Source organism: Apteryx rowi, unplaced genomic scaffold (assembly GCF_003343035.1).
Source record: "Apteryx rowi isolate R43461 unplaced genomic scaffold, aptRow1 scaffold_13, whole genome shotgun sequence".
NCBI lineage: Eukaryota > Metazoa > Chordata > Aves > Apterygiformes > Apterygidae > Apteryx > Apteryx rowi.
The window spans coordinates 2,057,024-2,083,392 of record NW_020447530.1 but is presented as its reverse complement, the minus strand read 5'-3'; the positions used below and the strand labels follow the sequence as shown (position 1 = coordinate 2,083,392).

General features: G+C 44.2%; 1 protein-coding gene across 1 annotated transcript in view; it reads left to right on the top strand.

Moving 5' to 3' along the window:
- MDGA2 (MAM domain containing glycosylphosphatidylinositol anchor 2) overlaps positions 1–25,900 on the top strand; it is a 232,614-nt gene extending 206,714 nt beyond the window's left edge. The window contains exons 11-17 of the mRNA XM_026056066.1: positions 585–762; positions 7,615–7,635; positions 10,760–10,915; positions 12,042–12,200; positions 18,093–18,223; positions 25,062–25,167; positions 25,812–25,900. Of these exons, the coding sequence (XP_025911851.1) occupies positions 585–762; positions 7,615–7,635; positions 10,760–10,915; positions 12,042–12,200; positions 18,093–18,223; positions 25,062–25,167; positions 25,812–25,900 (840 nt within the window). The remainder of the gene's footprint in view (positions 1–584; positions 763–7,614; positions 7,636–10,759; positions 10,916–12,041; positions 12,201–18,092; positions 18,224–25,061; positions 25,168–25,811) is intronic.
- Positions 25,901–26,369: the final 469 nt, after the last annotated feature.

The window sequence follows — 26,369 nt, the reverse complement described above, 5'->3', positions numbered from 1 at the left end:
GGGATAGGTGGTAAATATTTAATGCTTTTTCCTTTGTTTTCAGAAGATGTTGTCTGTAATAAGGCAGCATATCTACGGTAATATTAAAATGGCAAGTCACTCTGCTGCCAAAATGCGCATGATTTCTAGTTGTTGGTAAGCTAGTTAAAGCAAGGGTGGAGACAACGTGGCGCTCTTCTTGTAACGCTTCCTTCTTAATTAGGTTTTTTTTTTCATTTCTAGGTGAGGCATATAAATAAAAGAAACCTTATAGATCGTGCTGTTGAAAGCACTGCTCAGTCTATGACGCATAAAAATCCATGCTTTGTTTTTTTTTTATAAAACGGAGTCTTGCTTGCTCATATTGACTTACTGGTTCTTTAAAATCCATCCGTCTCTGAGCTTGCAAGGACAGCTAGGAATTGCGTGCTGCCGCCGTTAACAGCCAGCTTATTTTCCGCGTGCTTTCAGCAGCTCCCCGCGATGCCGCGGAGGCGAGCGGTGAAAGCCAGCGGCCCAGGCGTGCCCGCTCCCGCTGCAGCCCTCGCCGCCCCGCGGGACCACCCGGCCCCCCCTGACCCGCCGCCTCCTCCTCTTGCTTTTAGGCTGGGCAGCAGCGGTGGTGGGAGCAGGAGATCACGGTCAACGGGAACATCCAGAGGGGAGAGCTGATCACCTACAACCTCACGGAGCTCATCAAGCCCGAGGCCTACGAGGTGCGGCTGACCCCCATCACCCGCTTCGGCGAGGGCGACTCCACCATCCGCGTCATCAAGTACAGCGGTAAGCCGAAAAGCAAAGAAACCAAGATCGCATCAAAATTTCTGTGAAATGGGAGGAAAAAAAATAGGATAAATTAATCTTTCTTTATGAAATACTTGCTTTTGAGGAGTTTGCTCTTATTCCGAATGCTTTGAAAGTCAATGAGGTTTCAAAAAAAAAAAAATCTACAAAGCAAATATGTGGTGTTTTGGAGATCTCAAATCAGTGTTTTTGGTATCACCAAAGTACTTTAGGTTTTTGGTTTGTTTTTTTTTTCTGCCAGGATCAGCATTTTTTTTTGAGACATTCCTATTTGGATGAGAACGACTTAAAAAAAAAAAAAAAGTAACCATTTCTAGACCCAGGCAAGTGGAAAAGGGCCTTTCTGTCTTTTCCCCTAAAGGTCATGCTGTGCCACAGACCTGTGCATCCTAATCTCATAGAAAAAGTATATTATTCCTACAACCTTTAATTCGGTCTCCCAGCCTTACCAGGAATTAGTTCCTTAAGCTATGAAAATACCTTAAAATACCTTTCTGAGTGCCCTTGTTTCCTGAATGACTGACTTTTTTGGTTTTTGGCTGTAAAAATTGCAATGAATGTGCAAGACGCTCAGAGACGAGGTGTCTCTAGGAGAGCCCCTGGCGTGGTGCCGTTTGCAATGGGAACCTGATGTAGTGACCAGAAGGTTTTTATAACTGTACAAGAGAAGTGTGTGCCTGGGGCTAGGAGAAGATGTTTGCAGAAGTGGTATCATGAAAGTGTAAGCTGAAATGTTATCACGGAGCACCTTGCTAATCCTGCAGGAAAAAAGCAATGTGACGCACAGGTCGCACCACCGCCAGCCGTACACCAGCTGCTCCTGCAGGTAGATGCAACAGTGATTAGTGCTATACAGATATCTAGGCGAGCCCGGAGTGGGATGTCAGGTACAGCAGCTGGCCCAAAGGCAACCTGCAGACCAAGAATTACTTTCAAAAATCATTGCCGAGTAATTTAAAATAATGAATAAACCTGATAAATTTTAAATTTCTTGTGCATAATTTGTAGAATTATTCATGATCAATTATTAGCTCAACCCTACTCAGTCCCCTCATGAATTATTTCTAGCACTCTGCTAATACCAAGGGAAAAAATTAGATTAAATAACCTTAAATATCAGTTCAAAAGAGCATAGTTGCACATTGCACTGTCAGATCGGCTAGCAGTGGCGGTGGGTGAATCTTAAATTTTGCCTTTCGCAAAGTGTTTTCTGAGTATCTCTCTCCCAAAGCTCACGTCAGCAAAACCACAATGCAAAGAAGGACTTGTTTCCTCAATATGTATAGTCTTGTAATATAGTATAATAATAATATAGTATATAAAGGAAGAGACTGTGGTCGTTTTGCTGGAATTCCTCTTTGACCAGAAGTTTTCGTTGGCTCTTCCGGTGACGGCGGTTGCGCGCTGGCAGCTTTCAGGAGGTTGACTGAGGTCTCAGCCGTGGCTTACAACCTCACTGAATTGGGTTTTTTTAATGAAACGTTATGTCATTTCCATTTCTAGCCTGGGGCTGGCGGAAAGAACGTTTGCAGGCAGTGTGGACGGCGTATTTTGTCTACGGCAATTTCTTCTGCTAGGATCTGCCGTTAGCACGGATGCGAATAACGGCGCGTTTCAGGCGTGTTGATTAGGGACCGATGCCAGAGCCGGCCTCCCGGGAGAAGAGTTTGCGTTGCGCCCCAGATGGAGGGATGCTCTTGGAGCAGCAGTTTTGGAGCGCTATTACTCTGGCGTCTACAAATTCACGGTTTTAGAAATCGTGGACCAGATGCTAGTCCATAAGATAAACCCAAAGCTGGTTTCCTTTACCGAGGGGCTCCAGCCTCACTTGGGCTTTGCGTGCTTCAAATACGCATTTTATCTCAGCGTTCCCCCAATGACAGCAGTGCCAGCAGACTATTACAAGCCTAATTTTAAGGATGTTATAGCTCCCGCTATAAAATAATGATATCGCATATATTAGTGTAGTGCAAATTCRATACTTATAATCGGAAATGCTGGAATCTCAGAAATGTAGTTAATGGGCTAGCGGGATGCACAGCAGCAGGCCTGCCTAGATAAAAGAATAATTATAAACATTGCCCAGGAAGTAAAATAAAAGATGTGTAAATGCTTCTTAAAAGAACCAAGATAATTTTTTTTATGGTTTTCCCCTCCATTACAATTCTTTTTTTATTTTTTGACCTTAAGCAAGGAGGAAAACATTTGAATCTTCATATTTCCTATAGAATTTTAATTGTGCGTGTGTGTGCGTGTGTTCAGTCTTACTCAGAAGGATACCCTGGATTCTAGCAGTGTCAGCCCGTGTTTCTCACCCCATCAGTTTAAAAGTATATTTTTTGGAACATGTAACAATTTAACATCTTACAAAATCGCTGAGGTTGGACGGGTCCAACCTCTGGTCCAACGCCCTGCTCAAGCAGAGCCAGCTAGAGCAGGTTGTCCAGGACCATGTCCAGTTGAGTTTTGAATGTCTCCAAGGATATCTCCACAACCTCCCTGAGCAACCAGTTCAAGGGTTTGATCACCCTTAGAGCAAAAAAGTTTTTTCTGATGTTTAAAATACACTGGTGTATTTGTATTGCTGTTAAGAAGCCACATTTCAAACATTTTTTCTTAATTTTTTTTAAACTTTAATCAGGCTAATGGGATTTCATCCCGTTTTTTAAAAAGTGCGGCCAGTGTGAAAAGCAGATTGGACACATGGTAATTAGAGTTGCTAAAAATGGTAGCAATGTCCTCTGCCGTTAATAAATGAATTAACTTTTGTGGCTGAATTTCAGCTTTGTACAAATAGAGGGTAGATAAGCCCTGCACCGTCTATGTTTCATTGTGACAGCTCAAGCTTGTCTKTTGTAGCATGACAGTTTTGTGTGGGTACTGCACAGAAATAATTTTTCAGAATAGTTGAAAAGTGTGTAAGAATCAACAAGACACTTCTAGTGTWTTGTTTCTGTTTCGCTTTACTAGGCAGGAGAAGATTTATTCTATGCGGTGCAAGAAGCTGGCTCAGATTTCATTAATGTACCGTTCTAGCCCTTCACAAAAGTTGGAAAAAATATATATATGTATATATATATAAGGCCTAAAATTAGGGTAAAATCTCCTTTGAACACCCCCTGTGGTGTTTCAGAGGCTCTATTGCTTTATGCTATTATATTAACCTTTTTCTTTTTTTGGTGCTTAAATAATCACCAAGGAACTATAGAATTGTCTAATGACACTTGTAGGTGCCACGTCCAACTTTTAGGTAGCTAAAGGCAGGCCACGTTAGCCCTGCCCAGGATGACCTTTTTTGGTGGAGGGGGTTACTCTCCTGTGGAAGCGATGCCGAGCACATCACCTTTCAAATTAAAGTCCGCAACTGGAGATTAATGTGGAAGTTGCTAATATGCAAAATTATCAGCTTCCAGGATGCTAGTCTGCCAGTAACCGTCCGACTGTCCGGAATAAGGAGACTGTCCAAGTAGGAAAAGCTCAGTGATGAGCTCTTTGCAATACACCCTGCCTTCCCAAGCTGGAGCTGGAAATGCAAAAGAAAAACACGCCAAAATCCAGTCCTGCGGATCAAACGCTCACGCGTGGCGCAAGCATTTCGGAGTGGAAATGCTTACTTTCCATGAATTATTCTCTCCTCTGCGCAGAGATAGGCCGGAGAGAAGAGCAGTCATTGCAGGAGGAGCGACACCGATAATTAGAGCCAGACAGCGCTTGACAAATTCTTTAGTCGTGGCATATGTTACTCTGCCAAGCACTTACAATTGGGGCAGTTTAAGGAACACTAATGCCTGTTTTGTCGGCCAGTACAGCACAGATCTGTCTTGCAGTAACAGTTCAAATATAATCTCCATCACTTTACATAAATCTGTGTCACTCTATCTGATATGAACTGGCTGTAAAATCCTCCAACTGCTCCAGTTAAAGCTTCAGCACTCGCTGTTTTATATATGCACTTATGTTTAAATATTTTTAGAGTTAATCAATGATTAAAGAAGCAAGTGAAGGTCCCTTCTCTGAAAAAAAGCCCCCAGGAGTGCTACTTTTGAGGATAGAGAACCAGCCCTTGTGGCAGCGGTGGGCAGAGGACACTGGCCAAGTACTTTGTAGTTGAGCTGCCTATTTCCATACAGTAAAGAGCAAAAGGTTTAGAAACTTCCCAGCTTATGTGGAGAAGAGCATATAACCATTATAGGCCTAGATAGCGCACGTGGGTGAGACCCAGGGACTACATTCAGCCAGCAGTGGGATTGGGCCCCAGAAGAATAGAATTGGCACCAAATAGGACATAAATGATAGGATTTGGAAGTTAGGCAGACCGAAGTTTCCAGTGTGTAACAGGCCGTTTTCTAAACGGGGCGTTAAGTTAATTGCCATTGTGGGAGGAAGAAGACCTTGCCCGGGCTGAGTACCGATGTCGACAGCGCCGATGGCTTTTTGCTCTACAGACCAAGTGCTTAGAGTTACGGAACCTCATCTTGAGTGAAGCTTCTAGGTTCTTGCTGGAATTGCCAATAATTACCAGTTTCCAGTGGTAAAAAACATAGCAGCGTGCTTCTACTTACCTTAGTGTTACGTTTTTCATAGTTACTAAAGCTTGGTTTGCAGCTGTTTTTAATGAGGGGGGCATAGCGCGTTCGGTGAAGGTGGCCTTCCTTGTTAGCTGAGCAAGGGTCTGTGTTAGGAAGGATCCGTGGGAAATGCAACCGTCTTTATGCATTAAGTTCAGTGTATGTAATACACTAACAGAAGGGCAAGCATTAAGGAAAAAGCATTCTGGCCGCATTTGTGTGTTATATCCTAGAGGAACACAGATCAACCGCAAAGTAAAATCACCAGCAGACTGGAATTCCATCAGGTTTGATTCCCTCCTGGTTGGAGGAAGGGCAGGGAGCTTAAGGGATCAAACGTCGTGGCTCTAACCAAGCTCAAGCGTTCCATGACGCTCGGTTCTGCTCTTGAAAGTCATCCCCACTAAAACATTCGCCCCAACGCAAGCAGGGATCAGCTGAGCAGACCAGCGATAACTCTCTCGGGTGCAAAGATTTTCTAGGCAGTCCAAACTCAGCCTCGGGAGTTTAATCCCTAAGTCATCCCTTTATTTCCCTTTGTGGCTAATTGTCCTTAAAAACTCCCGCGCACTCACAGCAACCTTACCTTCCAGAAATGAGGCTGAGAGCAATTATGCCTTCCCTTACAGCACCCTGCTCTATAAATTAGAAGAGGGGGCTTTGGGGTTTTTGTTTTGCTGGGGTTTTTTGTTTTTTGTTTTTTTGCCGGTTTATGATGTTAGATATCTTCAGCCTAACTGGGCTTTAATTTGTTGTTCTGCTTTTGTCAATCAGCGTGAACTGACGCTAGTTTGGCAGGTGCCTTTTTTGCTCCGCTGTGAGCAATCCGAGTAGCGTGACTCAAGGTTACCCACTGGTGACAGTTTCTGTAAGAGCCCCTACGTACAGTTACAAAGCAAGCACCAGTAAATGTAGTTTCCAGCAATTTCAGCTAATTCCAAGTTCAATCACTCAAGAAGCCCACAAAATGAATGTTTCTTGGAGAATGAAAGGTAATTTTCTGGTAAAAGCTCTGAGGTTATCTAATATAATGTAATGACTAATTTTCCTAAGAAAATTGCACTGGGGCAAATTACTATTCATTTGTTTTAGAGAAGGCAAGATAAAATGTCAGAGCTGCTAAATTAGAGCTGTTTTGAAAACTTCAGGTTGACTCTACTGCTAAGCTGAGTCTATGAGCAGGGGTCAGGAACCAAGAGGTCGCGTCCGKAAACAAGGCACGTGAACGGCGACACGGAGCAACACTTGTACTGAATCCAGCATCACCAGATGCTCACATTATTTGGCGACAGAAATTGATTTCAAATTTTCTATTAGTTACATGCAATTCCAACTGTGTGTTGACCATCCGTCCACTTGTCACATGAGTAAGTGCTTATAGCAGAAGAGMCCTTTTTCCTAAATCACCCGTCCTGAAATTCGCCCTTCTGCAGAGAGGTGGCACAGGACTGTCGACTTTCAGTTCTCATCCAAACCTGATTTCAAACGTTTAGTATTGTACAGGCTAGTCTGGGCCTATTGGCAGGGTAAATATTCAGCCTGGACCTAAACCTTGGTGGTCCTTCTCGTTGTTAGAATATCTGTAGGCATGATCAAGGTTTGACTTTCATCYGGTTTCATCCTCTGACTTTTAAAGTATTAGGTGAGCTTCAATATTAAAGGATTACAGAATTTGGTTTTTTGCGGTTTTGCCAAGGGTCTATGAACTAAGAGTGCAAGTTTGTTTTTTCTTGGTTGTCTTTCTTGGGCAAATGGGATCAAACTTCTTTCCACAGACTTGCTGTGCTTTTTTTTTTTTTTYCTGCTGCTGTTTAAAAAGAAAATTGGCTTTTTTGAGAATTACGCAGGCGCTCTCTGTTTTTTTGACTCATGTATATACAGACATCTTATATAGAAGAATAGTACTATTTATTTAATARAAGGGTAATTCATTATGTTAAATATTCATGAACACTGCTAAAATCCAATGTGAAGTGATGAGCAAGGTCTGATGCAGAACCTCAGGTTCTGATTAAATCATCCTTTCCCTATTTTGGGGTGGATTCCTGTACAAAGGCACCACCCTGCAGGTTTGCTGTGCAATACTCTTCTCTTCCTTAAAATATCTGTAGCGATAATCTAGGTTTGATGCTCAGTCATGGTTCTGCAAGCTGAGGGTGCTAGTGGTGGAGCATACATGGCATGGATGGGAGAGGGATAGTCTGAGTACGGGTGAATTAGAATTTCCCCTTTGTGCTAATTTTATTTTTGCTCTATCTTCCAGCTCCAGTAAACCCGCACCTACGTAAGTCTTTTTTTTTTTTTTTATCTTTCTAGCTTTATTCATGTGAAGAACTATGTCTGCACCAGTTGTCCTTCACAGTTAAAAAAGTAAATGATAAGTATTTCACTTTTTTCACCTGGTGTGGCCCGTGGACTGCGTGAGTCCACCTTAGTTTTATGTGCAAGCTGTATTGATGGCTGAAGGGTGTAATTCCTCTTGTTCTGCCAAGGTGCTAACGCAACAGTAGATGGAGGAAGGAAAAATTATAGCTCCAGGTCATCTTCCTTCCCCAGTACCTCAAACAGTTCATTTAAGGGAAAATACTAACGTTCATAAAAATAACCTCCATTTCTGTGGGGACAGCAGCTTAGTTAATGGGATAGTGAAAGCAAACGTATGGGTGAAGCTATGGTTTAGCCATGGGATTAGCTACATAAGTGAAAAGTTAAATATTTAAATTTAGTATTAACAAGAAGTATTGAAGTATTGAATAGGAACTGTAWGTGAAGCTCCGAGGTACGCTAAAAATCTTAAAGGAAAAGGCAGTTTATGAAATTTTCCAAATTCCTTTATCCTTGCGTGAGGTTTACATTCTCATTTCTTGTGTTATTTTGATACCTCCTATCCTGGTCAGGATCTCGTCCACAGCTTTAAAACAAAAAGAAAACTGTTTCTTCATGAAGTACATACGAGAAGCGTGGACCTCATTTCCCCCGAGAAATATGGAGGCCAAAAGTATAAATAGGATGTGAAAGTGTCTGGGCATATTTGCAGGAGAGCTGCGTATTCCTTGGCTGTGAAGCCTCTTCCTTGCTATGGGACAGGCTTGCGTGGGTGGAGGGAGAAGCCCAACACACAGAATATAAATAAACCAAATAAACCAAATAAACCAAGAATAAACCAAACCAGCTTTGAGCTTGAATCATGGAAAAGATATTCTTGGAGATGAGAGGCACATCTGGCACTTTGTTCAGAGTGCTTCATTTGCATCCTTGTGTCCTTCAAGGGCTTTGTCAGGGTCTTTACGCTTTCTTCCTGATTTGGGGAATGAAGATGGAGGTGCATCCATTAATCTGCATCCATTCACAGGCTTCAYTCTTGAGGGATTTTGGATGCCATCCACAGCACGTGTATTCCTGATGGCCTTGTTTTTTCATTCTCTTGTCTCTTAGGAAGAACTGCAATCAGACCTCTATTTGTATTTCTTCTCTGCAACGTTTATGATGGTGCTCCTGTATTTAATGATTTTGTGCATTGCCACTTCTTTGTAATGCTAGATTTCAAAGATGTTGCTTTCAGAATCAGATCAAGGTACAACGTCCTGAAATTGGCTCCTCATCATCTTGATGGCTATCAGTCATGCTTGCCAGTTAAGGAATTTTCCTTTGGAAAATAATGCTCTTGGCTGATCTAATAAAGTCAATTAATTTATTGAGAAATTAGATTAATCTGCTTGAGGTGCTAGTAGGCAAGGTAGTGTCTGTGGATTGCATTTTTGTGGTAACCTAGTTTTATAAAATAGTATTTTACGCTAACTGTTGGGGAGTGGATCCAGTTTGCGTAGCTGTCGTTGCACAGCCAGAAGCAGAATGAAGAAGCCTTGGCAAGCACTCCTAACGCACCTTGTGGTTTGGGTTGAATTTCAAGCCTGCTTCTTCCACTCTGCAGTATTATAAGATTTTGAATAAGCTTCAGACCAGCATCCATGCTTAGCAATACGCACCTATGCTAAGCTCCMGGTCCCTGTGTCTTCGCTGATTTAGAGTGAAGCTCCAGTGGCTTAAGTGGATTTATAGTTCACTGGAACCCTAAACCTGCAAACATTTATATACCTTCTCAATTTAACACTGATGAATAATCCCATGGCGCYGGGTGTTAGAGTTTCTCATAACAATGAATATAAATTGTACCCCTGCACAGAAGGCTGTGCCTGAYGCACAGTGTGCGGACAGCTGTATTCTCCCTGGAGAACAGAGATTCGCTTGTTTTCTCGGATAAATCAATTGACTTTGTTGGACGAGTAAACTCAGCAGGAACTGTTCGTGTGCATAAAATTAAGCTTTGGCACATTTTACTACGTGGGGCCTTATTCTGTTCTGAGATGAAAACTGAACCTTGGAGTCCTGGTTTGTTCTGGTTCCTAAAGGCCTGACARTATAGTTTCTCATCCCGTCATAGCCTGGCAAGTAAGGTCAGTTGACTTGTGACCAACCGAGCTCTGGTTTAACACCAGAGAGGCTCCTCGTAATCCCGTCCTGGCTTCTCAGCCTTTTTATTCTCCAGGCCTAAGCTTTTCTTGCTTGACCTCAAGGGCATAGCAGAAATCTTAGCAAAAAGACTAGGAGATGTTTTCAGGAGATGATAGTCAACTGTCCTGCCCGTATAGGTTCAGCCAGACTTACACCTTCCTCACAAGTATTTGTTTAACTGGTTCTTATAATTATCCAACAATGGGAACCCCACGCTCTTCCTGGGCAGTCCACTCTGGTGCTTCACTTTCCTGATTTTTAGAAAGCTTTTCTTCATTTCTACCTGAAATCTGCCTTGTTGTAATTTTAGTCACTATTATTTGCTTTCTCATCCCTAGTGAAAACTGAGCATGGTTTGGGAGATATCACTTGGGAACAATGTTTTCTTTTGCAAAAGTTGCTATCCTCTTTTCTCTGATGTTCTTCTCCCTAAACCAAAAGGACCCAGTTCTTATCTTTTTTTCCCATAGTTCTTACCCTTTTCCCCATAGTTCTTATTTTATCAGTAGGCTGCCTGTTCTTCTCAACTTAGAAATGCTGGCTGGGTAAGAAAAGACAGTGACTTTAAGAGAGATTGTTGTATAAATCCAACTATGTGAGGAGGATCTATGCTATAAGATTTTAATCTAATTTCAAGTAACACCAACACAGATTGATGACTATGAAATTTTTTTTTTATTGTGAATGACTATGTGATGACTATGAATTTTTTTATTCACTGTAAAAGAAAACATGCACTTAGTGTTAGAGACTGATGTAAAATAAATGTACCATATATTTTCCCGTGCTGTTAATGGGCATCATCCTGCAATACATTCATTATAATTGACAAGTACTTTGACAAATAATAGAATAGTTTCAGTCACTGCATTTATGATAATTTACCATGTTGGCAGGAGAGTTCCACTGTGGATTTGAGGATGGTAACATTTGCCTGTTCACTCAAGATGATACGGACAATTTTGACTGGACAAAACAAAGCACTGCCACTAGAGACACAAAATATACCCCGAACACTGGGCCCAATGCAGACCGAACTGGCTCCAAGGAAGGTAAGCGTTAGCGGTGCGATCCTGAGYCTCCGTCGCTCTAGGCTCAGGGTCTCCACTGGGTTGAGGACCCMGTCCAGAATAGTGAATCCCAGCCAGCTACATTGTTTTTTGAATGCTTCCTAATCGCACTAAGGATGATCATACTTGAAGGACTTCTTAAAAAAAATTGCCAGTGCTGAGGAGTGTGGCTGGTCCCGAAGGAGCATCCCCTAACTGTGCCATTAACCATCTTGTATTGTTTCTGTTGTGCCATTTGGAAGGTGGTTGCTTGCACATTACCATCTTGTGGGGAAACAGTCTAGCACATCTTGAAATATTCTTCTATTTTATTCCATTTAAATTCTAACTTGGCCTCTCAGACTGTCAAAATGAGATTTTTTTTGCCCCATTTTTACTTTGGGTACTCCTAAAATGTGTAATTTTCAATCTGCTATCCCAGTTAACAGAAGCATGCCATCCTGGCTGCAGTATATGTTTGCATTTGAAGAGTCAGACATATTGTGCTGAATTTAGCAAGTACTGCAGTAACTCATGCTATTTTATTGTATGTCCCTGCCTGCACTACCAAAGAGGAAAAAAATCATACTGCATTGTATTTGCATGGTTGGATTAATTAAACACTATTTCTGTTGTTGGCACAGTCCGGGATCAGAATAAATGAACGTTTCATTGAAAATGAGTTTTTGAGCTGTGATTGATATGGGTAGTTGAATATGTTCCTTGAAAGATTTCCATCAAGATATTTYTTCTTTATTTTAGAAGTCCTCCCCCTCTCACTGTTTATAGAAACAAATTGCAAAAATTGCAACCTTGAGACTGAAGTCTGAAGCCAGTAATAAAGAATTTTTCTTTTCTTGTGCATATGCAATATTACATTGATTTGAAGTTCTTTATGAGTACTAACCTGCTAGCCCTGATTTTACTCTTGATAGAAAATATGTCTTTGAAGCAGCTGTGGAAAATACATGGGCATAATGCAGGACAAACATGTCCCAGAAACCATGGTGATGTCAGATGAATGTGAAAAATAAATGCAGATACTTAGGAGCCCTGGTGTCTTTCTGCATGTGTGCGTGTTGGGTTTTGAAGACTGCAACTTAACAATTTTCTTTTGGGCTTCCCCTAGGTTTCTACATGTACATCGAAACGTCACGCCCCAGGCTGGAAGGAGAAAAGGCCAGACTTGTTAGTCCTGTTTTCAGTGTCGCTCCAAAAAATCCTTACGGAGCTACGAACACAGCCTATTGTTTTAGCTTCTACTATCACATGTATGGACAGCACATAGGTGAGAGAAAGCCAAAGACCTTGTCATTTCACTTTGGGAGAAATAGCAGGAGAAATATCCAGTTATAATAAGAAAAACACAGGAGGACTACCAAAGCCTGCAAAGGCCAGTTGCAACGAAGTCTGGCCAGAGAGGTGCCTGATAGCRTCCTAATTGCTGTAAAACTACTTTTTTTCACTAAACAGCACCCTAGCAGGAACACCTTTTGCTGTTAGAGTGTGTATGTTGGAACGAGGTTTTGAGCAAGGGAACTTTCAAGCGTGAAAACAAAAAGATGATATTTGCAGGGACTTTGCCTGGTACTAACACAGTGTTTTGAGTCCCCCCTCGCTAGAGGCAGGGTCAAGCAATTAGCAGGAGCAGTTCTCTTCAGCTGGTAGTTGTAACGGCGCACACGGTGTGCTGTGGAGCAGCACTCAGTTCCTTCATAAAAATAATGAACGATTTGCTCAAAAGCGGTAGGAGTAGGTGTATCTGTAGGTCCAYTTTTAGTCATAGCTCTTTCAACATATACATTCAAATTTCGGTTAGTTTTGTTAGTTGTCCCTGCACTACTGAGCACTTTAACACAGCCCCAGGTCTAAATTTTTCTCACTCTCAGTTGTAGCAAGTTCTTGCTACAACTTACTTATTGGAAAGAAGTGATGAGACCATGTCATATTTAGTGGGGAAAAAAAAGAAAGAAAAAGCCTGTAAGAATACTTCTGGTATATGACAGTGAAGAGTAAAGTTAAAAACATTAAGGAGCAAAGCGTTTTTCTAGGATACAGTAGGGTTGGGGTAAGACCGACAGCCACTGAGGCTGAAGTCTGTGCACAGAAGAGTGATCTCTCTGATCTGTCCAATGTGTTTTTTTCTCCTGAGCTACCCTTTCAGGAAGTCTGTGTCCTTAGGGTCTTTGCTGAGATTGCCCTTGTCTGTTTTTGTGTAATTTCTTGGACTGACATGTAGTATAATGCCTTCTGATGAAGAAGCTGACGCACAGATGAAGATGGTTACAATAATGATTAGCGGTCACAGTTATACAGGATTTGTCTGTGCACAACATGGACACCGGGTTGTCAAAACCAGAAATTGCTCCATTTTACTTGTGCTCTTGAACATTAAAAATATAGTTACAGTCAGTTTAGCTAATGTTCAAAGTGATCTACTTTTGAATAGCTTTCTACAAAATTACTTATTCCATGTCCTTAAAGAGACGACTGCAAGAAAAATAGTAAATTAATAGCATCAGCCATGTGCTTGAATGCATGTACATGGACGTCTACTAAATTCAACATTTTAATTCCTCATAGTGACAAAACGTTATGAAGCACATGAGAATGCAACATGCATTCAGGAAGTAAATTATGAAATGAAAAAATATATATTGTTTGATTCCCCAGATATAAAATCTATCATGACTAAATTGTTCACATCAGGATAATAAAAAAGAAGAGAAAAGAAATRCCTAATGCATGATGATATTCTAAAACTTTAATGATTTAAGCACATGGTTATTGTGCGAATAGTCCTATTGATGAGGTAACTACTCGAATGAGTTTTTGAACATTTGTGATCTTAGCAATTACTTTGGTCTAGGAAAGGGGTTATTATAACACAATGATTTGCCCAGACGAATCAAACCTAATCATTACGCAGTGTTTCAGATGGTGTATGCTTGATAACCCTGGTTTGAGGGATGCATTTTACATAAGAGCACATTGTTTGAAGTTCTTCTTCTTTTAATACTTCTGCTGCTGGAAGTTAAATAGCTAAAAATCTTATCTTTTCATTCTGGCAAAAGTTTGTTCTACTGATGATTTCGATCACATTTTGAACAGCTACTTTAAAGCTGAAAAYTATTTCAATCTAATTAAACACCTCAGAAGCTGACATCTTGTGCTTCCCTTCAGACCACAGAAATAATTTCTACCCAAGAAATGGTTTGTAGCACAAAATATTTGTAAGTAGCTTAAGGAATATACTTCATAGCTTCATATATTTCTTCTATAAATTCTCTCACTATTCTGCATCACCTTGGCAGGAGAGACTAAAATCTTATTCCARACGAACAAGACTGCACTGCCTTGAGCTGGAAGAAAAAGAAAGGCTCTCCAGAGGCTCCCTCCAACTGACACCACCCTATGATTCTATGAGATATGTTTTCCATAACTTTGAGTTTGGAAATTTGTAATTTCCAAATGTTCAAAGGACCTGGAGGTCCTGGTGCACAGCAAGTTGACCATGAGCCAGCAATGTGCCCTCATGGCAAAGAAAGCCAACAGCATCCTGGACTGCATTAGGACAGCCCTGAGCAAGCTGGTGTAGGTGACCCTGCTTTTATCAAGGGGGGTTGGACTAGATGGTMTCCAGAGGTCCCTGCCAACCTCAGTGCTTCCATGATTCTGTATGAAATATTTAATTGATAATACTTTTTTCAGAAGAGTTCCATTTTAGTAAAAATGAATCCCCTGTGAATAATTCTAGATCTCATTGCTAAAACTGATTGACTCTTTTAGCATGAACTGTTAGAAGCTTTGACCCTGCACTGCTGTTTTGGAATTTGCAACCAACATRTAGAAGGTACATCTTATCCCCACGTGGAAATGTGCGCTGCCAGTCCAGGGTCCTATAGAGGCTGTAATATGCACTGCAAGCTCATGGGTTTCTTCACAAGAGCAGCRTAGGAGCTATCAGCTGAGCCCTCACGTATGATCTCTGTGCTAAAGGCTACYGGTTTTGAATAACCGTGAGCTCCTGGTTCTTGATCCAGCATGAGTGAAAATCAGAAGTGTCTTGAAGGGGGATTTGGCTTAAATAAATTCCAGCCTGTTCTTTCCTTGGACCTGGGAATCAAGTGTCAGAGAAGATTCATGGTCATTAATCTTTGATTTTCCATCCGTAACGCTGTAACRTTGTTCAGCAGACTTTGGTGGTACAAGTCAGCGTTTCCATTGYGTTTCTTTATTTTCCCTAGTTATCAATATCTGTAAGGCTTCCACACAGTTTTAGGGTTATTATTCCCATGTCTCAGGGGAATAGTACTTTGTCTCCCCCACAAATGAGTGACTCTGCTGACATGTTTGAAAGTATGGTAGTTGGACTATATTGAAAAAAAGCAATCTCCCAGTTTATCCAGCTCAGCTTTTGTGCCTGCTGTTCAGGTCTTYGGTGCCTCCGGCAGAGAGGCCAAAAATTTCTGTAGTGAAAAGGGGAGGTACTCGAGAGCCAGCACAGCTCTGAAGAGAGAAACGGGGACCTCCATCCTGTGGCATGGCACTTCGATTCCCAAAGACAGCGTGCGTTTCTTTACCTGAAATAGGTGGCTCTTAGTTACAAGTCAGGCTTCAATTCCTGCCAGGTCGCGCAGGGGTGATTCTGGGAATGCCGACTGCAAAGGAAGCGYGTGTGCTTCCCTCCGCATCCTTCAAAAGGACAAGGTCGATTATCCCCAAAGCGTAAGAGAAATAGAAGCTACTTGATTTGCAGCAGCCAACAAGCCGTTTGTTGAGGGACAAGAGGATGAAGAGCCACTGTCGTTCCCGTGTCTCTGGACTGAGGCAGGAGGAGCTCGCYGGTCCGTTATGGCCACCACCGTCTTGTGAAACAATCTATATTTCGGATTTTTCAATCTGTGCCCCGAAATGGAGCATTTCTAATTGCCTCTTCAAGGACAATATTTCTTCTTTATCATTAGAGAGCYATCGCAAAACAAAAAGCAAAGCAGCACAGGCTATCAGCTCGCACGGTGAAAGCGGTTCCGGCGGTGACGAGTGCCCAAACCGCCCCGCGGTGCCGCCGGGCATCGAGGTCTCCAAGCACCCTGGATTCGCTTGGCAGGAAACTGCCAGAGGRGCAGCTCTTTTTTTCAGTTGACAGTTGTCATTCCCATCCCCTGGTGTTTCGAGAGTCCCGTTGCGTACAGAGATCAGAGTGGTTTTAAGTCCRCAGACGAGCTCTTTCAGCGCGTGGCTCAGCGCGGACCACGGAGCCGCCCCAGCCTCCCCCRCCACGTGAGTTTTGCAACTCATGCAACGTTTCCTCGGACCGAGGGGCAGACCACGTTCGGTCCCAAGGATAGGCATTTGTCGCCGGTGTCGTTAGATGAATTTTGAGCTGTTTCGGGCAGGTGTGTGCGCATAGCGGGAAGCGAGGCCGGGCAGGTGCGGACATACTAATCAGCTCGCTAGGCAGCGCCTGAGCGATGGGTACGGGAATGACTACTTCGTATTTGCCGTAAGCTGGCTCACGCTATCATCCTGCTCCTAATGGGAAGAAACGATGTGACGCAGGGAGGCTGACTCTCCTATGGACAATCTTAAATCTTTGTAATGACAGAATTGCGCTGACAGATTGCAGCAGCGACAGAATTACCAGCTTTTCAGGTCTAAATTGCTTCGTTATTTCAAACGTCCCCGCGTCATGGGCTGTACCAGCCTTCAGCAACGGGTGAAAGCGGTGCGCGTGTAGGCAGAGACAGGCTATTCTTGCTAGGAGCCGTGTCTCCTTTGTGCTGCTCCTTCACCTGCCCCTGCATTTGGAAAACAAAGCGCTGCAGTAGGAGGCAGGTGGGAGACACAATCCTGCCCGTCACTCGGGCGAGCGCGGCTCCCCCACCTGCTTTGAAGAAGATGTATAGCCTCATTGTGGGCACCCTGGTGAAAGAGCCATGATGAGAGTATTTGCTGCTCCATTACACACTTAGCTTTATGTTTTTCAAGGCACTGACTTTTGCTATTGCTAGAAATAAGAACTTTTYATTAGCAGGAGCTGAGTCACTCTGCAGCTGCTTCAGATCGGAGAGGTTTCGTTGCAAATATAACTTGTATTTTGCACCCTTTGCTCAGGACAAAAAGGGATCATTACCGCTCYAAGGGGAAAGCTTTACTTATGGCTTTCCAGCTGCCATTCCTACCATCCTAAAAGAAAGTGGTCTTGTGTGAAGTTGATAGTGTGAACTTCCTCAAATTAAGGCAAATGTCACGGTTTGCATAGTACAAAGAGACAGCRCTGCCCTACACATGTGCAAGCGCAGTGGTGAGCAAGAGGGAACAAAGCCTCCRAACTTAACGCTTTGTGAATTACCAAATGACCCAGAGCCTTTCCTGGCCTCTCCCCAGCTCGTAGGACGCTGCCAGGACACCCGGCAATGGTGAGAGGGCCTGGGGTGGTGCATCTTCCTACCCAAAAGGTGAATTTGCTCATCCTCCCGCACGCTGTGCTCTCTGATCCCTTGCTCTAAAAGCCATGTGGCTTCCCAGAAACCCCAACACTCTTTAGAGAAGTAAGGGCAGCCCAGCTACCTCGGAGACAGGAGTTTTGCCAGGATCCGCGGCATCCTGTTAGTTAAACCATGCACCGGCTCAACAAGAAGCTGGACAGGCTGTAAGTGAGAGATAAGCATTAGGTAACAGAGCTGCGTATTAATCCTTGGGCGGGGAGATGGTAAATGCCTTGTTTGCGCTAAATTAAAGTCCTGCACCAGAAGTCTTTTTCCCCTTCTCTCCCTGGAAAGTCTTTTGTCTTTCCTGGGCAGTTGGGAGCGACGCGTGTGACTCCGCTACCCGTGCAAAGGGAGGACACCTCCCGGGGCATTCAGTGTATTCCTGTGTCTTTACTTCCTATGAGCGTGCTTCGCCAGTTTATGGTTTTCCCAAGCTTAAAAGTCTCTGAATACGTGCCAAGCAACTCTGCACACACTCCTCAGACTAACAGAGACCCGTGCGAAGCGGGAAGCGGGGCGAGAAGCCCCAACGGTGGCCAAGAGCCTGAGAGTTACGTTGCAAACGTTGGTGTCAGCCTAGGAGGTGGCACGGGGCAGAGCCCACTCGAGACTCTCGCTTTAGCCAGCTCTGCGTTTTTGTTTCGTCAAGGAGCCCAACCAATTCAAGTTCTCAATGTTTCTTCTAGGAAGCTTGAATGTCTACCTGCGCTTAAAAGGTCAGACTACAATAGAAAATCCRTTATGGTCTTCAAGTGGAAATAAGGGACAACACTGGAATCAAGCCCGGGTTAATATAAATCCCCCAACTTCATTTCAGGTAAGGAACTAGCTGCATTGCTGTTGGTGGGTTTCGCAGCAGAGTGACAGATTCACAGTACACAGACACCAGAAACAGGGTATTTATTTTTTTTGCGGAGAAGAACATCRTGCATGTGGCCTGTTTACATTCCTTTCTTTTTGATACAGAATTTCACAGCTGCATTTCAGCTCTGCAGGCTGCTTTATGGACAGATAATTGCTCTCAGTGTTGTAAATAGGTGTGCACTGGAGAGCTTAATAACGCACGCTTTAATGGCAGGGCACCAGTATTTGCTAGAAGAGTCAACTGTCTTTCAGTTTTCGGAAGATGCCATTAGCTTATGTAAAACATTTTTTGTTTCAGAATAGCAAATGGGATATAAAATTACTTCGTGTGAAATATATTTGGGAAACATGGCATAATGTTTGTGTTAGAAGTTTCTTGAAATAGGCTCTTCCTCCACAGGAAAAGGAATGATCTTTGAGTCTTTGCTAAGAGGTGGCAAAGAAGCGGTATCGCCTGYGTGGGATTCCTGCTCTGGCGAAGCTACAGCCTTGGTTCACTAGGCTTATGCAAGTTCTTACAAGTTTTCACTCATTTCACTCCTGATTTGACAGTGAGACGCTGATAGACTGTTATGGGCAGTTCTCATTCACACCGTGAGCTGGGTGTAGCTGGAGCAGACCCCGAACGGCAGCCGACAGGAGCAGCTCTCGCCTGTTTAAGGCTGGGAATATCCTCGCTGAGGAATGAAGTTACAAGCTGTGATCTAAAATGTGTTCTTCTCTGGGCTTTCCTCTCCCCTGTTTGTAACRTCCAGGTTTCCTAAAGGAGATGATAGCGGCTTTGGGGGAAAACTGTCCTATTAATGCAAGTCAAAACTATTTTATACATGTAGCTTGGGATTCACCTTATGGGCAATTCCTGATCCTGAACCATGGGTTTTCTTTTGTGCAGTGATGGCAGAGAAATTATTGAGCACAKGTGATCACAGAAGCATTGTGTAGGAGGAAATTAGAGGAAAATTATAGGAGAGGGATACGCAAAGTCTATCATGACATGATGTTGGAGTTGAACAGAGGGGGGCAGAACTGGGAAGAAGARTGCAAGGAAGGGGAATGAGAGTGCTGAAATACAGTCAGAGCAGGTCCTGAGTACCGAGGAGCCCATCAGGGTGGGTGAGTTTGTACTGGTCAAGCCAGGATAAATCCCAGAAGTCTGAACAGTGAGGGAGAGAAGCATGATTTAGTGCCTGAATAGCAAACGGACTGGTAGATGGAGAGAAGACATGGGGAGACAGAAGGGAAGTGATTGCAGTTGTGTCTGCGAGAGATGACGGAGACTCGTGGTGGGCTTTGGCAGAAGTAAGAGGAGTTTGGAGGCAGCTCTGAGCAGAAGACGTGCAGGATTCGGCACCAGCTATCGCGGTGATGAYGAGGGGAGGAAGGTGATCGGGACAAGCCCGGGGGCACCTCCTCAGCCCTGAGAGGAAAGCACCGCCGGGACGAAGCGGTAAAAACAGGCTCTCTGCATTGCAAGGACTCCTCCAGGGTGAGGTAGCCAGCAGGACAACCCGCCTGTTCCGAGTAACTCCTGCTCCGAGCCTCCGGGCAGCCGGTTCCCGCGGCGGAGCCCGAACATCACCCTTGGACTATGCCCTCACTGTGCTTTCGGAAAAGAAATGGTACTGGGCCGTTCCTGGCACAGGGGCRCCTTACCTCCTATTTCTTTAAAAGCATATTCATTGGTGCCACTAGCTGGTACACAAAATGGAAACTCCTCTCTTTGCCCGTTTTTCACATTTTTACACTGTTGTTTTCAAAGGCCTCAGCATAAAACAAATGCAAAGCCGTGAAAGTCTGCACAAATATAACAAAATAAATGTCGGAGTGGTAGGAACCTTAAATTACTTTTTTAGCTGTTCTCGCATCAACCAAACCTTATTTTCCATTTAGGAGTCTAAAAAGGAAAGAATATAAAATTCCTAGTTAAATTTAAGGAGAGCGAATCGAAGTGAATCTTTGCAGTAAAACAGTACACTGACACAGAAATTAAAACCTTTTATAGGTTAATTTGTATGGGTAAGCGCTGCCCGGATTTGTTTTATGCCTTCCCAGTCCCTGTGATATATAACAAAGCTTCTGTCATGAAGAGCTGAGAGCACTGCAGTGCTTTGAATCAGAAAACATCTTGAAAAAGCTATCTCAGTAAGACATTCACTTATTAAGTATTATTAAATAGAAGGAGAATAAACAGAAACAAGAGCATGTGGAAGTGATACATTGCATGCTGGCACCTGTGAAGTCCTGGATTTTAGCTCAAATTTGAGCAGGAGCACTGCAGCCCCCTTCGGCTACGGTTTCCTTGAAGTCTCCTTGTGGCTGCTTTTGAGCCCTCTCCGCTSTGTGGGTCCACGCACACAACCAGCCCCTGTAGCCAGAAGTTGGGAGAAATTCATCACTGAACAAGAGAAAGTAAAAAGTGATCTTCTCCATCTTCAGCTGTGGTAGGYCATCCCTGGGGGATGGAACTTGCCGTTGTTTGAAACTGGAAGAAATTGAAGGAGATCCACCAAATTGCAGCCAGTGTGACAATCTTGAGTTTTGTTCTTCAGTCTTACCAAGTGAGGGTTGCTGAAGATCTCCGTTATCAGAATTGCATCCATTTTCGCAGCTCTGAAGGTAGACTTTAAGATTTTAAGGTGACTTGATTTTGATCTTAGGTTAATGGTGCCAGCTGTTCTGTTCGGCTTAGGATTTTTTTCTCCCCGAGTCTCAGCTGGCTTACAAAATCCTGCAGCGGTTCAGGGCAGGTTAATCAGCACAAGTCATTTAATTCCTCAAAGCCAAAAGAGATTTTTTTGCAGGGAGGGACTGATTTGTCCATAAATAAATGAAAGTGTGCCCACAAAATGTAGTAAGTTCTAGTAAGTGGAGAATAAAGACAGCTGGCCAAGATGGACACACACAACGGGGAATAAGGTTCTCTGTAGAGCAGTTGTAACTCAGGAGCTGTCAGCAGAAGCTCCACTGAATTGCTGCCAAGTACTGCTGCTCGAGCTGGATACATCTTCTCCACGATACGAGGCTGAGATCTTCAGCCTCTTCCAGGGCTGTAATTTTCATTCCGAGTACGGGGCTGAATATTCATTCCAGTCTCGCCTGGACTTCTCAGATGAAATCTCTGAAAGGGCCCCTCTGACGGTGGCGATGGGATGGTGGTCACTGTTACTGCTGCCATCGCTCTCTCCTGGCCACTTGAAGCAGGCTGAGATCTTCAGCCTCTTACAGGGAGTGAAATGGTGCCTAGAGCCAGTCYGTAGTAGTTGGCTCGGGAGAAGAGAAGGCCAGGAAGGTATGTCTTAAAAGATACAGCCCTGTCATCACTGTATGCCGATGGGGACAGCCTGGCATTYGTTAGGCACATCTCTACTTCTCATTGGGAAACTGTCCAGGAAGGTAAAATCTACCTGAAACCATGCTGAAGCAGCACAAGGTGAATTCCCTCAGAGACACTCGGGATAAATCTGGAGGCACTATAAGGAAAAATTTCCATTTCCCTTTTTAAGAGAGCAGAGTGGCCTTTCGTATATTTGTAAGCCCTTCTATTCTCCAGCTAAATGCAGTGTTTCTAACAACAGCTTTGTAAAATCKCAGGCATACAGATAATAGCTTTAGCTAGAGACTGATAGGAGATCCTGATCATCTGGCACCTCCTGCAAATAACTGTGAACTGTAAACTAGCCTGTGCTTCATGCACTGCCAATATTCATCTGCTGTGATTTGTTCTGAGCGTGTGGCCAAGCTGGCTAATAGCAAACCATCTCTGAAACCTATAAAGCCTACTGCCAAATGCAGATTTTAATTAAATGCTGGCCATTGTATTGGTATAGAGTCCTTTTGTCTGGAAAGAGTGTTTTTCATTATCAGGAAAGATTTGACTTCACACTCGGTTGATTGGTTATCTGCCTTCTGCCAAGAAGCACAAAGGGCGAGCCGTGCTTTGGGGGAGAAGAGAAGAGACTTTCAAGCTGAATGCTTCCCATTATCAGAGATAGAATGGAAAAAATGTAAGAGGGATAATTACTTGAGACATTGTTTTCAGACAACAGGGTAAATTATGGAAAAGCTTACTGTTTCCCCAATTACTGTTCCCTGTTGCACTAATATCCACCTTGTTATAGTAATTAACCCACAGTATCACACTTTGGTGAGACAGCGATGGAGTCACCTGCTCCAAATGCATGGCTTTCACATTTATTTAGTGCTCTCCACGCCGCCCTTGCAGCCTGACTTAGGACACAACCATCAGACTGTAAATATATGCCTTGGTATTGCCAACGTACCGCTGCAGGGTCAATCCCTTACTGGATATGTTCAGTAAAAGAACGAGATGTGTCCGTGGGCAAGGTTTTGGGCTGTGCACCCTTCCGCAAGGCAGAGGGTAGGACGGCCTGCACGGTTCGGTGTCTGGTGCCTTGGCGTGTTGTGTGATGTGGATTCYTGCAGCTGGACCGAGCCACGGACAGCGCTGAGCCCTTCTGCGATTTACAGGGGCGTCTTCCACTGTGCTGAGTGTTTATTAAATAATTATAATGAATGTTATTAATTTTGAAGGAGCAACTCTGATGGAACTGTATGGATGTGCAAAGAGATGTTGGAGGCTGCCAAAGAGTCAGCCTGCATCTGCGTCCTGATGAAATCAGTGGCAACGCGGGAGCCCGTCAGAGTGCCCCACACATCCCTCTAATGCCTTTAATTTATGACAAAGTGTAATTTAAGTATTTTGTTCCATATGGAATTCTTTTTTTTTCCAAATTGACACTACCTCCAAGAGTTAGTTTCTCCATTAGTGCCACAATATTCCTTTATAAAGTTCATTGAATATCGTGCATATATTGTTGCAGATTAAAGTTAAAACACTTGTCATCTGAATTAACCAAAAGCATTTCAAAGGAACGAGAAGACAAAGGGATTGGAGAGATAGCTGAGCAAACGATGCTGCTTGGGAAATATATTCCTTACATAATTCTCTTCATCTCTTTAGAAAGGCTTTGAAGTTTGCTAGTGAATAAATTTCCTGCAATACAGAATGGGTTTGCTCTTCTGCAAAGCTAATTAAGGCAGCAGAATGGCAGGACAGGATCACATCAGTTTGGGGAAAGGACAGTGGATAACTTTCTTTCGTGCAACAGTAATCCATAGCTAACAATGAGCGTTCTGGCAAATACTGCTGCTGACCTTGCTGCAAGCCACCCATCTCCATGCAGGCAGCATTTTGCTTTCCAGGGTTCAGCTTTTATGCCCTCTCCAGGGCTGTTTTCTCTTCTTTTCTGTGCCCGCTGCGGAGGTGGGTCTCGCCAGCGCAGGCTGCGGGAAAGCGCGGATCCCGCTGGTCCTCCCCTGCCTGTCCCAAGGCGGGAAATTGGGCTCTCACGGACCAGGAGTATTCGCCAGGAAATGATTAATAGTCCCTTGAAATCATAGGCATCCATTTAGCAGAGGAATAAAATCCCTATCCTGACCCCTCCTCGCTCCATAAAATACATCACAGTCTCCTCTAATAAACATGGGCTGTTACTTGATGGGAGATCAGAGTTTCTCCAAACGGTGGTGGGCCACCGAGCGGAGCCGGGGGGACGTTGGCAGYGTCACCGATCCCCGCAGCGGCAGGGGTCGTGCCAAGGCATCTCGGGACCGGGCTCCGCAGGCTGCCGAGAGCACAGCGAGCCCAGCGGGCGCCGCTGGGTCCCATTTTTGGTGGCCTTGCCCATCACCTACGTGCAGAGGAGTGCCCACATAGCAAACGTGAGGGCTACAGGATGGGAGGCGGGGTGGGAGTGACTGGTTTGGGCATGTCTGAGAACCAGAAATCTCATTTTTCTTAGGCGTTTTTGCCAGCTTCTCTGTGAGTGTGTTTGCACGTGGTTCGCATTCAAGTGGACGCAGTTCTTGGGTCTTAGATGGTCTTCTTTAAGCTCTGCCGTTCTCTTCACATGACAGGAGTTTCTGAGAAAAACACCACTAGTCTCATCAAAACTTTCCCTGCGTTGAAGCCCTTTTTCCTTTGCTGGAGCGGGTGTCTGGCAGTGGTGATGAGGTTCTGGGGGTATGTTTGTGCCCCAGCTTCTTGCACAGCGTTGCCCTTGGTCCATGGCCCACCAGTTAACTGAAACATCCTTGATGTGAGAAGCAAGGCTAAAATGAGAAGGAAAACCTCTAGGGTATCTCTGCCCCCTTCATGGCACGAAGATACTGTGGAAGGAACAAAAACGTCATGGTGGGAACTGGGAGACTTGATGTTTGTTTGCGGTAAGAGGCTGGAGACACACGGCAATACAAGAGCAGGAGAGTCCTGCTTTTTCTCGTGGGCTGCAGTAGTCCTGCCAGAAACCTGAATTTAGAGAATCCAACATTTTCCTTGGGCTGAGCCTCAGGAAGAGCTGGTCCTGAAGGCTGTTTCCCCCTCCTTGTTGCAGGAATGTCATATTTCTATAAATATATGTGGTAGAACTAGCATATTAGCCGAGCTGACCGGAGGCACACGACCGCAGCCTGCTTTGCCGAGGCCGTCTCCGGCTCGCCGTCGGAAGCGGGAGCAGTTCCTGCACACAAATAGCAGCACTGCTGTTTCTCAGCTAATTCTGAAGTGTAAAAGTCTCCCTAGCTCRTACATATCGTGCACTCGCCTTGTCAGTATGTGTGAACTCAGTTGCATTTTTCTGCATCACAGAAATTGTTTTTGAATTATTCCACGCCCATCGCTGTAGATTAAACTGCGCAAAATGCAGCTGAGTGTTTTCCATTTGTCGTATTTTTCCTGCCTTGTGAATGGCTTTTTCTTTATTTCTTCGCAGCTCATATTTGAAGGGATCCGCGGTCCCGGCATAGAAGGCGATATTGCTATTGATGACATATCGATCGTGGAAGGAGAGTGTATGAAATCAGACCAACCGGCCAACAGTAAGTGGCTCTTCCATCCAAGGCGAGAAGAGCAAATGGTTTCTCATGGCTTTAAATTTGAGACGCRCTCTAAAATGGATTTTCTCCAACGGAAAAGAGAACAAAATATCGTTCGGTTCAGTTGGAGAGCTTTAAATTGAAAACTTTGCCTCGGAAACAAGATCTGGAGGCAGCGGCGTGTGGGGATGCGGGCGCCGTTGTGCTCTGGGGGGATTTTTGGTGGCTCACGGCCAGACGTCTCCCACGAGAGGCAGCGGCGCTGCAGGCGGGCGGCCCGAATCGGCCGAGTTCCTGCACCCSAGGGACCCCCTGAACTGCAGGAGGGCCCCAAGGACCCGATGGGTCGTTGGCGCTGGTAGCGACAGACTTATCCTGACTTTTCAGAAAGTGCTAAGGACTCAGAGTTAAACCTCTTGTAGACTTAGCGAACCAGCGTCCCGCGTATCCATTGCTCTTCGGGTGACTTGAGATGGATGGGTGGATAAGGCAATATTAACGACAAAGTTACGGGCGCCCCAGCCACTCTCCCCGGGGTCGCCCCGCTGCGGGAGCCAAGTTACCCCTTCCGTTCTGGGCCTCGTAGCGGTGCCGTTTGCCTGACCGGGCAGCTCGGTAATTCTACCTTTTTCCCCCCCTTTTTGTAGATTTACGATCAGGTGCTGTTGGGACATTAGCKCATATACGACTACTCCCCGTCATCATCCTCATGTCTGTCTTAAGTCATCAGAGGTGACCTTATCCTGGCAGAGGCTACAACAGATCCACCAGGCACTGGCACGAAGAAAGAGTCTTTGTAAAACGGACATTTAAAAACAAACTACCAAAGATTCCTCCACTGACTGACTCAAACGTTAAATAAATACGTAAATAAATAAAAAAAATAATAAATAAAAAAAAAAAGCACTGGGGACATAAAAGGCATCACGGGAGTGTAACTCATATGACCCACACGTGAGAACGGTATCTGGCCTAAGGGAGGAAGACACCTTCAGGTGCTTTTGCGGTCAGTGACGAACCCAAGCGTCGTCTGGTTGAACTCTCGGAAAAGAGCTATAGAAACCCTTGTCAAAGCACAAAGTCGTGGCTGGTTTTGTTTCAGATGAATAGTTTGCTTGTTACCATGGAAACCTAATGGCCTGCCAAAAAACAAAAAAAAAACAAAAAAAAAAGGAGAGAGAGAGAAAAATTTAAAAAACGAGCGC